The following is a 14,383-nucleotide window of genomic DNA, read 5'->3' as shown; positions in this document are numbered from 1 at the left end:
TGAATAAATCCCCAACAGTGTCAACAGCAAAGCACCCCCACACCATCACACCTCCTCCTCCACGCTTCACGTTGGGAACCAGTCATGTAGAGTCCATCCGTTCACCTTTTCTGCGTCGCACAAAGACACGGTGGTTGGAACCAAAGATCTCAAATTTGGACTCATCAGACCAATGCACAGATTTCCACTGGTCTAATGTCCATTCCTTGTGTTCTTTAGCCCAAACAAGTCTCTTCTGCTTGATTCCTGTCCTTATCAGTGGTTTCCTAGCAGCTATTTTACCATGAAGGTCTGCTGCACAATGTCTCCTCTTAACAGTTGTGGTAGAGATGTGTCTACTGCTAGAACTCTGTGTGGCATTGACCTGGTCTGAGCTGTTGTTAACCTGCGATTTCTGAGGATGGTGACTCAGATAAACTTATAGGGAACCTGTCACCCCGTTTTTTCAAGAAGAGCTAAAAATAGTGTTAAATAGGGGCAGAGCTGGGCTTTACATTAGTGTATTTTGGAGCCTTTATTCCCCACCTATGCTGCCGAAATACCTTTGTAAAGCCGAGTTCGCATCTCGGCTGCAGGAAAATGGCCGCCACGATCGCCATCTGCGCACGCGCGGCATCCCGCGGCCATTTTCCTGAGCCCCGGGAAGCCGAGAAGAACCATCTGCGCACGCGCGGCCTCACAAAGATGGCCGTGCCCACCGATAAACGTCTGAATAGCGCAGATCGCGCTATTTTCCTTGAAGCTGCGCAGTGGATTCGCCACTTGGACATGCGCACACCACTACGCCACCAACGGAGATCTGGGGGAGAAACAGCGCTGTCACCACGCCCATATGACCTGACCAGCGTGAGTGACAGCCCAAAACGGCGACTTTACAAAGGTATTTCGGCAGCATAGGTGGGGAATAAAGGCTCCAAAATACACTAATGTAAAGCCCAGCTCTGCCCCTATTTAACGCTATTCTTAGCTCTTCTTGAAAAAACGGGGTGACAGGTTCCCTTTATCCTCAGAAGCTGAGGTTACTCTTGGTCTTCTTTTCTGTATATATATATATATATATATATATATACAGTACAGACCAAAAGTTTGGGCACACGTTGTCATTTAAAGATTTTTCTGAATTTTCATGACTATGAAAATTGTACATTCACACTGAAGGCATCAAAACGATGAATTAACACATGTGGAATTATATACTTAATAAAAAAGTGTGAAACAACTGAAATTATGTCTTATATTCTAGGTTCTTCAAAGTAGCCACCTTTTGCTTTGATGACTGCTTTGCACACTCTTGGCATTCTCTTGATGAGCTTGAAGAGGTAGTCACCGGGAATGGTTTTCACTTCATAGGTGTGCCCTATCAGGTTTAATAAGTGGGATTTCTTGCCTTATAAATGGGGTTGGGACCATCAGTTGGGTTGTGCAGAAGTCTGGTGGATACACAGCTGATAATCCTACTGAATAGACTGTTAGAATTTGTATTATGGCAAGAAAAAAGCAGCTAAGTAAAGAAAAACGAGTTACCATCATTACTTTAAGAAATGAAGGTCAGTCAGTCCGAAAAATTGGGCAAACTTTGAAAGTGTCCCCAAATGCAGTGGCAAAGACCATCAAGCGCTACAAAGAAACTGGCTCACATTAGGGCCGCCCCAGGAAAGGAAGACCAAGAGTCACCTCTGCTTCTGAGGATAAGTTTATCCGAGTCATCAGCCTCAGAAATCGCAGGTTAACAGCAGCTCAGATTAGAGACCAGGTCAATGCCACACAGAGTTCTAGCAGTAGACACATCTCTACAACAACTGTTAAATGGAGACTTTGTGCAGCAGGCCTTCATAGTAAAATAGCTGCTAGGAAACCAATGCTAAGGACAGGCAACAATCAGAATCAGACTTGTTTGGGCTAAAGAACACAAGGAATGGATATTAGACCAGTGGAAATCTATGCTTTGATCTGATGAGTCCAAATTTGAGATCTTTGGTTCCAACCACCGTGTCTTTGTGCAATTCAGAAAAGGTGAATGGATGGACTCTACATGCCTGGTTCCCACCGTAAAGCATGGAGGAGGTGTGATGGTGTGAGGGTGCTTTGCTAATGACACTGTTGGGGATTTATTCAAAATTGAAGGCATACTGAACCAGCATGGCTACCACAGCATCTTGCAGCGGCACGCTATTACATCTAGTTTGCATTTAGTTGGACCATCATTTATTTTTCAACAGGACAATGACCCTAAACACACCTCCAGGCTGTGTAAGGGCTATTTGACCAAGAAGGAGAGTGATCAGGTGCTACGCCAGATGACCTGGCTCCACAGTCACCAGACCTGGACCCAATCGAGATGGTTTCGGGTGAGCTGTACCGCACAGTGAAGGCAAAAGGGCCAACAAGTGCTAAGCATCTCTGGGAACTCCTTCAAGATTGTTGGAAGACCATTTCTGGTGACTACCTCTTGAAGCTCATCAAGAGAATGCCAAGAGTGTGCAAAGCAGTCATCAAAGCAAAAGGTGGCTACTTTGAAGAACCTAGAATATAAGACATATTTTCAGTTGTTTCACACTTTTTTGTTAAGTATATAATTCCACGTGTCAATTCATAGTTTTGATGCCTTCAGTGTGAATGTACAATTTTCATAGTCCTGAAAATGCAGAAAAATCTTTAAATGAGAAGGTGTGTCCAAACTTTTGGTCTGTACTGTACATATAGTGGGTACGGAAAGCATTCATACCCCTTTAAATTTTTCACTCTGTTTGATTGCAGCCATTTGGTAAATTCAAAAAGTTCATTTTTTTTCTCATTAAAGTACACTCTGCACCCCATCTTCACTGAAAAAAAAAACAGAAGTGTAGTAATTTTTGCAAATTTATTAATAAAGAAAAGCTGAAATATCAAATTGTCATAAGTATTCAGACCCTTTCTCAGTATTGAGTAGAAGCACCCTTTTGAGCTAGTACAGCCATGAGTCTTCTTGGGAATGATGCAACAAGTGTTTCACACCTGGATATGGGGATCCTCTGCCATTCTTCCCTGCAGATCTTCTCCAGTTCCGTCAGGTTGGATGGTGAACGTTGGTGGACAGCCATTTTCAGGTCTTTCCAGAGATGCTCAATTGGGTTTAGGTAGGGCTCTGGCTGGGCTAGTCAAGAATGGTCACAGAGTTATTCTGAGGCCACTCCTTTGTTATTTTAGCTGAGTGCTTAGGGTCATTGTTTTGTTGGAAGGTGAACCTTCGGCCAAGTCTGAGGTGCAGAGCACTCTTGAAGAGGTTTTCATCCAGGATGTCTCTGTACTTGGCCGAATTCATGTTTCCTTCAATGACAACAATTCGTCCTGTCCCTGCAGCTGAAAAACACTTCCATAGCATGATGCTGCCACCACCATGTTTCACTGTTGGGATTGTATTTGGCAGGTGATGATCAGTGCCTGGTTTTCTCCACACATACCGCTTAGAATTATCATGAAAAAGGTCTATCTTCGTCTCATCAGACCAGAGAATCTTATTTCTCATAGTTTGGGAATCCTTCATGTGTTTTTTAGCAAACTCTATGCGTCTTGCACTGAGGAGAGGCTTCCATCTGGCCACTCTGCCATAAAAGCCGACTGGTGGAGGGCTGCAGTGATAGTTTGTGGAACTTTCTCCCATCTCCCTACTGCATCTCTGGAACTCAGCCACAGTGATCTTGCTGTTCTTCTTTACATCTCTCACCAAGTCTCTTCTCCCAGGATTGCTCAGTTTGTCTAGACGGCCAGGAAGCCTTCTGGTGGTCCCAGTCTTCTTCCATTTAAGGATTAGGGAGGCCAATGTGCTCTTAAGGTACCGTCACACTAAGCGACGCTGCAGCGATACCGACAATGATCCGGATCGCTGCAGCGTCGCTGTTTGGTCGCTGGAGAGCTGTCACACAGACCGCTCTCCAGCGACCAACGATGCCGGTAACCAGGGTAAACATCGGGTAACTAAGCGCAGGGCCGCGCTTAGTAACCCGATGTTTACCCTGGTTACCATCCTAAAAGTAAAAAAAACAAAGTACATACTTACCTACAGCCGTCTGTCCTCCAGCGCTGTGCTCTGCACTCCTCCTGTACTGTCTGTGTGAGCACAGCGGCCGGAAAGCAGAGCGGTGACGTCACCGCTCTGCTTTCCGGCTGACCGACGCTCACAGTCAGTGCAGGAGGAGAGCAGAGCACAGCGCTGGAGGACAGACAGCGGTAGGTAAGTATGTAGTGTTTGTTTTTTTACTTTTAGGATGGTAACCAGGGTAAACATCGGGTTACTAAGCGCGGCCCTGCGCTTAGTTACCCGATGTTTACCCTGGTTACCAGTGAAGACATCGCTGAATCAGTGTCACACACACCGATTCAGCGATGTCTGCGGGGAGTCCAGCGACCAAATAAAGTTCTGGACTTTCTTACCCGACCAGCGACAGCACAGCAGGGGCCTGATCGCTGCTGCCTGTCACACTGGACGATATCGCTAGTGAGGACGCTGCAACGTCACGGATCGCTAGCGATATCGTCTAGTGTGACGGTACCTTTAGGAATCTTGAATACTGCAAAAAATCTGTTGTAACCTTGGCCAGATCTGTGCCTTGCCATAATTCTGTCTCTGAGCTCCTTTGCCAGTTCCTTTGACCTCATAATTCTCATTTGGTCTGACAGGCACTGTGATCTGTGAGGTCTATATGGACAGGTGTGTGACTTTCCAAATCAAGTCCTATGAGTTTAATTAAACCCAGCTGGACTCCAATGAAGGAATAGTAGGCAAAGCAAGTGACAGAGCCAGATAGAAATACTGAAACACATTGTCGTGCAGCTTTTTAGCAGGTATATTAGCTAATGCCAGAGCTAGATTCATAGCAACCCTGCATAGTACTGCTGTGTAATTTCCTCCATGACTCTGCTGTTTCTGTCTGTGTCCTACTTATAGAAAGAATAACAGGGCAGGATTCCCTTTCTTTGTGTGCATTGCAGGGTAGACATGAGACCACTTAGTTTTTCTCCCTCTAGCTCAGAGTAAGTTGGAAGCCTACACAGGGTAAAACAATGCATGATACAAGTTTTGTCATGGCCAAAATTTGTGAAATGTATAATCAAAGATGCTCTTCAACCTTTACTCTATAACATCTTACTTTCTCACATACTGGGTCGAAGGTTCTTAACTTTATCATTATGCTTTTGTTAATCTATTTATCTACAGTAAAGCTATTTTCTCTATTTGACAGAATGGATCAAGTGAAAAGCGAGAAGTCAGACAATTCCAGTTTACGGCATGGCCAGATCATGGTGTTCCAGAACATCCAACACCTTTTCTAGCATTTTTGAGAAGAGTGAAAACATGTAATCCTCCAGATGCAGGACCCATGGTTGTACACTGCAGGTATAATGCTTGATCATTAAAGGAGTTAATGTAATTTTCTATAATTTACCTGCAGGTAGACCACCAAACATTCTGCCAATTGTTTGCAGAATAAAATGTAACTGGAATGCAGTACTCTTCATGGAAAGTATATTCTACCCATTAAATCTATACAGATCATATCTGAAGCATTTACATTACATATTTTTCTTATTTATGAAAAGTGAGGTATAGCAAATTAAAGCATTTAAAAAAAAACAGATCATTTACTATTTACTAGGTGTCCAAAACAGGAAAGCTCCACCCCTGAGCAACCACTGCAAATGAAACCAGTGCTCCAGCGTTCTCTGCATATCTCCCTTAGGTTACTTTCACATTCCCTTTTCACTTCCATTTTCTGATCCTTTTGAAATGCCGTCAAACATTTATAAAACGCTCAGGCACAGATTCTATTGATTTGATTGTTTTTTTTTGCCCAAAATTCTGATAAGTTTGCATCCATTCTGTCTGCTATCTGGTTTCTGGACTAAAGTATGTATAGTCTGCACATATTTTTTTCTGTTAAAAAAAAAACAGATAGTAGATAGAAAGGAAACTTGTTTTTTTACATTAAAGTTTCTGGTTGTCGGATCATAACAGATGCTCATTCTTTATGTTCCTTTAACTGATCATTTTAGTTTTTTTTTATGAAGAATGCATTATTACAGTAGCAAAGTCGGTAACATTAATCAAACAATATTAGGAAAGGAGGTAAGGGAAAGGGAGAGAAAGAGGTTAAAAGGCATGGGTGGCCCTGCTTTTGTAGTGTTCATAATTTGTAATAAGATTATGTATGTACAGTTGAAATCAGAAGTTTACATTCACTATATAAAAACACAAACATGTATGTTTATCTCAATATCTGACATGAAATCAGAATAAACATTTCCCGTTTTAGGTCAACTAGGATCCCCATAACTATTAATATGTGCCAAATGACAGAGAGAATGTTTTAAGGCATTTTTATTACGTACTTCAAATTCAAAAGGTTACATACATTTCATTAGTATTTTGTACCATTGCCCTTAAATTGAATGACTTGGGTCAAACGTTTGGGATATCCTTCCACAAGCTTCTCACAATAGTTGGTCGGAATTTGGGCCCATTCCTCCTGACAAAACTGGTGTAGCTGATCCAGGTTTGTAGGTCGCCTTGCTCGCACCTGCCTTTTCAGCTTTGCCCATAGATTTTCAATAGGATTGAGATCAGGGCTTTGTGATGGCCACTCCAGAACATTGACTTTGTCATCCTTAAGGCACGTTGTTACCATTTTGACAGTATGCTTCTGGTCAATGTCCATTTGGAAGACTAATTTCCACCCAAGCTTTAACTTCCTGGCTGATGTCTTGAGATGTTGCTTCAGTTTTGCCACATAATCTTCTTTTCTCATGATGACATCTATTTTGTGAAGTGCACCAGTCCCTCGTGCAGCAAAACAACTCCACAACATGATGCTGCTCTTTTGGAGTAATGACTTCTTCCTGGCATGGTGGCCTTTCAGCCCATGTTAATACACTACTCATTTCACTGTGGATATTTACACAGTTTTATCAGCTTCCACCATCATCTTCACAAGGTCTTTTGCTTTTTTCCTTGGATTGGTATGCACATGTCGGACCAAAGCACGTACATCTCTGGGACACAGAACCTGTCTCCTTCCTGAGCGGTATGATGGCTGGACATTCCCATCTTGTTTGTACTTGCGTATAATTGTTTGTACAGATGAGTGAGGCACCTTCAGGTATCTTGAAATTGTACCCAAGGTTGAGCCAGACTTGTGCAAGTCCACAATTCTATTTCTGATATCTTTGCTGATTTCTTTAGACTTTCCCATGATGCTACACAAAGAAGTAGTGTGTTTCATGTGTGCATTAAAATACATCCAAAGGTGTGTCTCTAATTAACTCAGATGTTGCCAAAAAAGCATTAGATGCTTCCAAACACATGACATCATTATATGGGCAGTCCAGAATTGTTTAAAGGCATATTAAACGTTTAACTTTGCAGTAAGTAATAAAAATGCCTTAAACATTCTCTCTCTCATTATTCTGGCATTTGGCAAATATTAATAATTATGGTAATCCTAATTGACCTAAAATGTGAAATGTTTATTCTGATTTCATGTCAGATATTGAGAAAAACATGCATACGTGTCTTTTTATATAGTGTATGTAAACTTCCAGTTTCAACTGTATATACAGTATACCAGAGGCGTAGCTAGGGTTTCATCTCAGGCAGGGGGTCAAACATTTGAGTGGGCCCCTAATTGGTAACCCGGATTACTACCGCCATATTGTGATCATTTAGTGGTAGATACCAGTTCTACAGTACAATTATATATAGTAACTTACAGGTGACTTTTTTTCTGATGGAGTCGTTCACTTTCCCCATCTTTTTCCGTTTTGCCCAGATCGACATGACAACTTCCAGCCAAGACTCGTCTGCAGAGATTACTACAAAGACACATTTCACATCTCACATTTCCTGCACCATCTCCATCTATTCCCAACCTGCACAAACTACTCATCCTGCTGATACCCCCATACTGAGCTACTGCTGCTGCATATGTCCCTATTACTGCACCTGCTGTTTGGCACAATAACAGCACTCCACTTACTGCCCCACATAATGTTCACTACTATGCCCCTTACATAGTAATAATGCCTGCTTTGTGCCCTCTAGATGGTAATATTGCCCATAGAATATATTAATTCCCTGTGCAAATGCCCTAGAAAACAGTGTCCACATTTTGCCCCTTTGACGGCCACAATACTCTTAGTGCCACTAAATCAATAATGTTATTAAGTGTCTACTTAACATTTTAATAATTTCCATTGAGTCCCCCAATGTACAGATCCTCTATACACAATATGGAGTGTCTACAGCTCCTTTATACAGAGTTTGATGTCCCCACAGTTTCCCTATACACAGTATGATGCCCCCACAGCTCCTCTATACATATGCTGTTCCCACTGCTCCCCCAAAACACAATATAATGACCCTCAACAGAAACACTCACACTGTATAATGCTCCCCACAGTAGATCCCACACTATATAATGGGCCCCAAACTGTAGAATTGTCCCTACACTGCAGAATGGACTCCACAGTGGTCCCCACATAAGCCCACAAACTTTATAATAGTCCCCACATTAGCCCCCACACTGTATAACGGCCTCCACATTAGCATACATGCTGTATATTGGCAACTGCATTAGCCTCCAAACTGTATAGTGACCCCCAAATTTGCCCCCAAAACTGTATAATGGCGCTCGCGTTATCCCCCAAACTGTATGAGTATCAGCGCATTAGCCCCATACTGTATAATTGCCCCTACATTAGCCCTCAAACTGTATAATGGCCCTCACATTAGCCCACAATCTGTATAATGGCCCCTGCATTAGCCCCCAAACTGTATAACGTCCCTCCCCTTGGCCCCAAACTGTATATTTACCCCTACATTAGCCCACAAAATGTATAATGGCTCCCACTTTGGCCCCCAAGCTGTACCATGGCCCCTGTATTAGCTTTGTTTCCTACACTGTATAAATGCACCCACATTAACTCCCAAACTGTATAATGGCCACTGTTTTAGCCCCCAAACTATTTAATGCCCCCTACACTTTATAAGGGCCACCACAGTGGTCCCTATAATGTATGAGGCCCCCTCACTGTTTCAGGGTCCCCCATTGTTTATGATGCCCCCACATATTTTAATAAAAATAAAAGACAAAATATACTCACCTAATCCAGAAACCTGACGAGTCCTTCGGGCGGGCCAACTTGCTAGCATATTAATGACACATGCACAGGAATTCACACTGGCGGCGTGATGAACTGGTAGTTAAAGGGATGTGTCACGGTCCTTAGCCCTGAGCGTCCATGTTAAAGGGATGTTCTTTAAAGTGGTTAGTATACTAATAAAGTTTTGTGACGCCACCTGTGGTATTTGATCAGGGGTGACCGACGCTGCTTAAAGGGGTCCACTGGGGTGATGTTATGGCAGCAGGTATGGTATGGCTTCCCACAGGTGAAGCTGGGTCCCCAGGGCTCCCGGTGTAGTAGATGAAGATGGTGAGTGATGCGATAAAGAATGGAGGACACAGGTTTGCAGTCTCTTTACCTGGTTTACTGATGGTAGCAGGCAGCCCCAGTCCAGGGCACCAGATCACATACAGGCAGGGTCTGGCCGGCTTGGAAGCGAGTTCAGAGTCCCCTTTTACCAGGCGGCCTTCCTTTTAGCGCAGTGGTATTGTAGTCCCTCTCTGCCTAAGGCTTCTGGCAAGGTCCTCTCAGTTCTCTCTGTCCCCCTTTAGGTAGGACTCAAACCTGTATGACAGGTGACTCGAGCCTTTTTACAGGGTCTCTATCATGACCCGGGCTCTATGTGTCTCCTGGGTATTAGGGCGGACAAGTTACATGTAGTCTAGCTGTCCTACTGGTTTCTGCTGTGCCTCCTAGAGTAGGACACAACCTCGGTCTTCCGGTTACTGGTATCTGTGCTCTGTCAGGAAGGTAGCCCAGTCGCTGCTATTCTCCCTTGTTGTCACACTCCTGTGCTTCGCTCTCCAGCACATTAGCTAAAAGCTGTTCTTCCTTCTCGATCTTGCCATCTAGGAGCTACAGCACTTCAGGCTGTACGGCCCCTCCCTCGTCCTTCTGCCTCAGACTGCTCCAGTCTGTTGTCTGGCACCAACTGTCTAAATCTTCCTAACTGCCTAGCAACTAACTCCTGACCAGAGAGAGCAGCTCCCCTGAAGTTGGGTGCAGAGCTCCCACTTCTGGCCTGAAGTTAGAACGGTGTTGTATGTTCTAATTACCTGTTAAGAGGAATCTTCCATCGCTTCCAAGCATGACATCACTTTCCCCGTGAGGAAAGCAATGCCACTGTGACAACCTGGACCCTGGGGCTTCACAACATGACTGCACCAGGGCTCTAATGCACTGCACGTTGTTCGGCGCCTCGGCTGATCTGTAGACCACAGCAACCTGCGAGCGGCGGTGCAAGGAGACTGTGTCTTCCAGCTCTACCGCGGGGCTTAAATGTATCAATGCACTATGTGTGCTGATCAGGTAATCCATGTGCTATGTGTGCTGATCAGGTAAGGTACAGGGTAATGTAGCTCCAGGTTGTCCCCTCAAAGCGTGGGGCCCGGGCGGTCGCACCCTTTGTCCCCGGGTAGCTACGTTACTGATGTATACAAAATTAATATATTTGGGTATGTATATTCCAATGAGAACAGTATTTAAGATTAGAATGAAAACAAGTTTAGGATTATTGCACTAGTTGTGATCTATTGTATAACATAGATTCAAAAGTGTTTGAACTTTAAAATTTATTCCATTGCTCTAGTTTATTCCCTTGGTTTCTAGTAAATTAATTTTTTTCTAGTAGATCAATAGAATCCATTCTAATGCAGATGGTGGGTCTATTTCTTTCCAATGTATTGTTATGAGAATTTTAGTGGCACTAATATATAATGAGGGATGATCAAATTCAGGCAGAAACCAGTGTCCATTTTTTTTATGGATCCAATAAACTGATAAGTTAAAAAATGGAAACTTTGGTTTCCGTTTGGTATCTATTGCATCTTTTTTTGTTTCTTTATATGCATCTAATGCCTGTCATGATCCAGACCGGGTTTTGAGTCCTGCCGTCCCCTTTTCCTGGTCTGATCATGTCAGGGGTTAACTTCTTTCAGCCTCAGTCTGGGTTCAGGTTTGCTATTTATCTCCGCTCTGTCCTGCAGACCATGTCCGTTATAGTTCTGCCTACGGTGTGAGTAGCTGACTCTGTTTCACCCTGACTTGTCCTGCTGTTATTCCTGACTCGACCCGTGTTTGTGTTATACCCCACTCTCTGTCCTGTCTCTGTTTGTCCCCTTTGTGTCTGGACTTCTTGGTACTTGAACTCTGCTTGGACCCTGGCCTGATTTTGCCTCTTGTCTTTGGCTTATCTGCTCCTGACCATTACTGATCCCCTGGCTTGTCTCTGACCCTGAGTTTGCTTATTCCTTTGGTACTGCATTACAGTCTTGGATTTGACCTGGCTTGTTTGATTTGCCTGCTGCCACCTGGTGGTAGCTTTGCTGCTGCATGGTAGGTATGCTGCATGGTAGGTCTGCTTCATCTGTGTGCCCGACCTCTCTCCACTCAATCGCCAACTAGCGGAGCTAGATTATATCTGCATTGCAGCAGTGTGATAATGTCTTCAAAAGTCTTCAAGCACATGAAGACTTTAGCCTTAAAGAGGAGCCTCTATAGTGCTGTCTAGAGGGGAAAGTCTACCTGGTAGAGTTGGTGCGAATTGATAAGCATGACCCAGGCCATCAATTTCGTCAGTAATCTGTAGACCCTGGATATGATGCCTGAGAAATCCTCCTAACTCTCGCTATCCATAGCTTTTCTTTTGATTAGCCAACCTGGCGTTATCTTTGTGGTGTGACATACATGTGAAGTCATGCCAGGCCAGCTAATCAAAAGAAGATCCGCGGATGCCGTCAGGTATGCAGTTGTTCACAGGACTCCCATCCAGAGGTTATAAATTACTGATGTGGCCAATAGACCAGACCCTGCTTATCGATTCATACCAACTCCACTGCCTGACCTTGGGTTCCCAGATTTTGCTAGAGATCTTGGTTGCTGCACCTGTAGAAGTTTGCTAATACTCGTAGGGGCTTTTGTATTAAATGGGTTCTCTTTCATAAATAACCCCTTTATGACATCTTAAATAGTGAACATTTATTTACGTACCTAGTCAGAGCCCACGGATGACAGTTCAATTTTAAAAATGTAAACTAAAAAGTATACTATAATACAAAGATGTGTCCAGCCCAAACTTCCGCTATAACACCAGCCTGAGAAAGATGCCATGCAATGTAAGAAACGTTTATTTGAGGTTGCAGATTCTTTTGAAGGAATTTGAAGCTGTTTTACATTAAGGGCAAGCATGATCTGAAGAAAAATATCACAGTTTGGTGAGAGTTTGGCTTTCAGCTTCGTTCCAACATCTGTTTTTACTTTGATTGTACAGTATTGCTGTACATTAAGATGTGTCGTCTGCATGAATTCATGTAATGGGCTATTATATTTGTGGGCACACACGGCATCAGCAAGTCTTTGTTTACCCATCAGATGTTTGTATAAAGTAGATGAGATCTTATGGCTGCTCTTCTTTTGTGTGCTGGCGATTTTGTTATATGAAAGCCAGCAGCTGTCCTCAGTGAATTCTGAATGAAAATTACTGGTGGAGAAAAGAATTTGACCATCTGCAGGAAATGTAAAAATGTTTTTATAACCCAATAACAGGGATCTGGACAGGAGTATAACTGAGCTTTCCCAGCTGTACCTATATCCCTTACACTTATATGTCCATACAATATCCTGAAACATGTCATGCTCAGCTGGGATTGAAAATATTTGGGCTGAGACCAAAATCAAGTCATTATTTTCAACAAAAATAATCATCACGCAATTGTTTGACTGTATTAAGTTGCGTAAAAGCAACACTATGTAAGATTTGGTAAGTGTGTTAGCAACAGATGGTGGATACAGCAATCCTTAAAATATACACGGAAGTAAGCAAAGTAAAATACGTTCCCACAGAGGCCCCTAGATGAGATCTATGTTAGTGTTGGCCCAGTCCAGTCTTTAAAGGGTGATGAATAAACTCTGCCTCCCCAGGTAACGTTAGCAGTAACTGCGCCTCTGAGGAAACGCCACTGCAAGTGAGGATATAGACCATTTGTGATTGACAGTAGGACTCAAATGAAATATTTCTGATTTATGACTTCAGGGACTTCAGAATATTACAGAGCTAGTTGTTTGAGTTCATTTGATAAATAAAGTGAGAATTAACCAGCTTTCTGCATACAGAGACAGTATTATTTATGGAAAAGTTCAGATTTAAGCTACAACTGTATTCAGTGTATTGTTTTGGATCTATTTTTGACCTGTACCAAAACTGCTGATTTATGCTAATACCACCACGGCTTCTGATTGGACCACTTTCATGAATATTGTATATTGATCAAAACCAAATCTTATTGAGGAGGTGGAAACAGAAAAAAATAAGACATATTTTTTCAGTCTGCCCATTAAATAGAATAAACTTCCATATTAAAAATCCAAATGTGCCCCCTAATAATAAAAGTGCATATGACCACAGTTCAGTTCTAGGATATACACTGACAAGCAAAAAAGGAAACAATGTTTTGAAATTTTGAATTTCAGGCTACTTATTTCACTTCTTCGAACGTGAGACTATCATCATTTTATATACAACCATCTTGGCGATCTCACACATACATTTGACTTGCAATTATTTAGCATATGATTAGTTGTACAGATTCTTGTCATGTCACTGCATTGTTACTGTTATGCTTCCTGTATGCTACAAAATACAACCTGTTCTCACATTCCCTAATAGCTGAATGTATTATTAGGTTGATTTCCAAGTAAAAGGTCACTGGATCAAATTGAGGAGCTGCCATAAAGAAGATTTCCAAGAGAAGAGAAACAGTGTCATCCAATTCATCGATAGTGGTCTCTCAGCCAAGAAAATTGCCAAACTGCATCATGTGAGTGCCATGACAGTTAGAATAATATGAAATGAAGTCTGTCCATCCATTTTAAAGCCAAGAGGTGGACACCCACGCAAAAAGTCAACAATTCGACTCATAACAAGGTCTATCAGTTCTGGCGCGACAAACTCGGCAGTAGAGGTGGCTCGTATGCTTTGTCATGCGACACACGTTACACAAGACTGGAATCATAAGTCTGAAATGGTGGCCTGAAAAAATGTGACAAAGCCTCAACTTCAATATCATGAGACGCGTCAGCTCTAGTTTGCAAAAAAGGGCAAAAAGTGGAAAGCAGAAAATTGGAAACGAGTGATTGAAGTGATGAGATCAGTCAATGGACTAGGCTTTGATGAATGCAAATGGGTCTGGAAGAAACAAGGTAAAGGGGGCCAACGGATTGAGAAATTGAA

The 14,383-nt window shown here is 42.7% G+C and overlaps 1 protein-coding gene across 36 annotated transcripts in view; it reads left to right on the top strand.

Annotated features, from left to right (window-relative positions):
* The window catches only part of PTPRD (protein tyrosine phosphatase receptor type D), an 878,514-nt gene that overhangs the window by 825,941 nt on the left and 38,190 nt on the right, over window positions 1-14,383 (top strand). For all 36 annotated transcript variants that reach the window (XM_069764541.1, XM_069764828.1, XM_069764762.1 and 33 more), the window contains one exon: window positions 5,220-5,374. In XM_069764541.1, the coding sequence (XP_069620642.1) occupies window positions 5,220-5,374 (155 nt within the window). The remainder of the gene's footprint in view (window positions 1-5,219; window positions 5,375-14,383) is intronic.

This window comes from Ranitomeya imitator, chromosome 1, assembly GCF_032444005.1.
Source record: "Ranitomeya imitator isolate aRanImi1 chromosome 1, aRanImi1.pri, whole genome shotgun sequence".
Classification (NCBI taxonomy): domain Eukaryota; kingdom Metazoa; phylum Chordata; class Amphibia; order Anura; family Dendrobatidae; genus Ranitomeya; species Ranitomeya imitator.
Note: the sequence above shows the minus strand (reverse complement) of the source record. Positions and strands in the feature narration are given on the sequence as shown.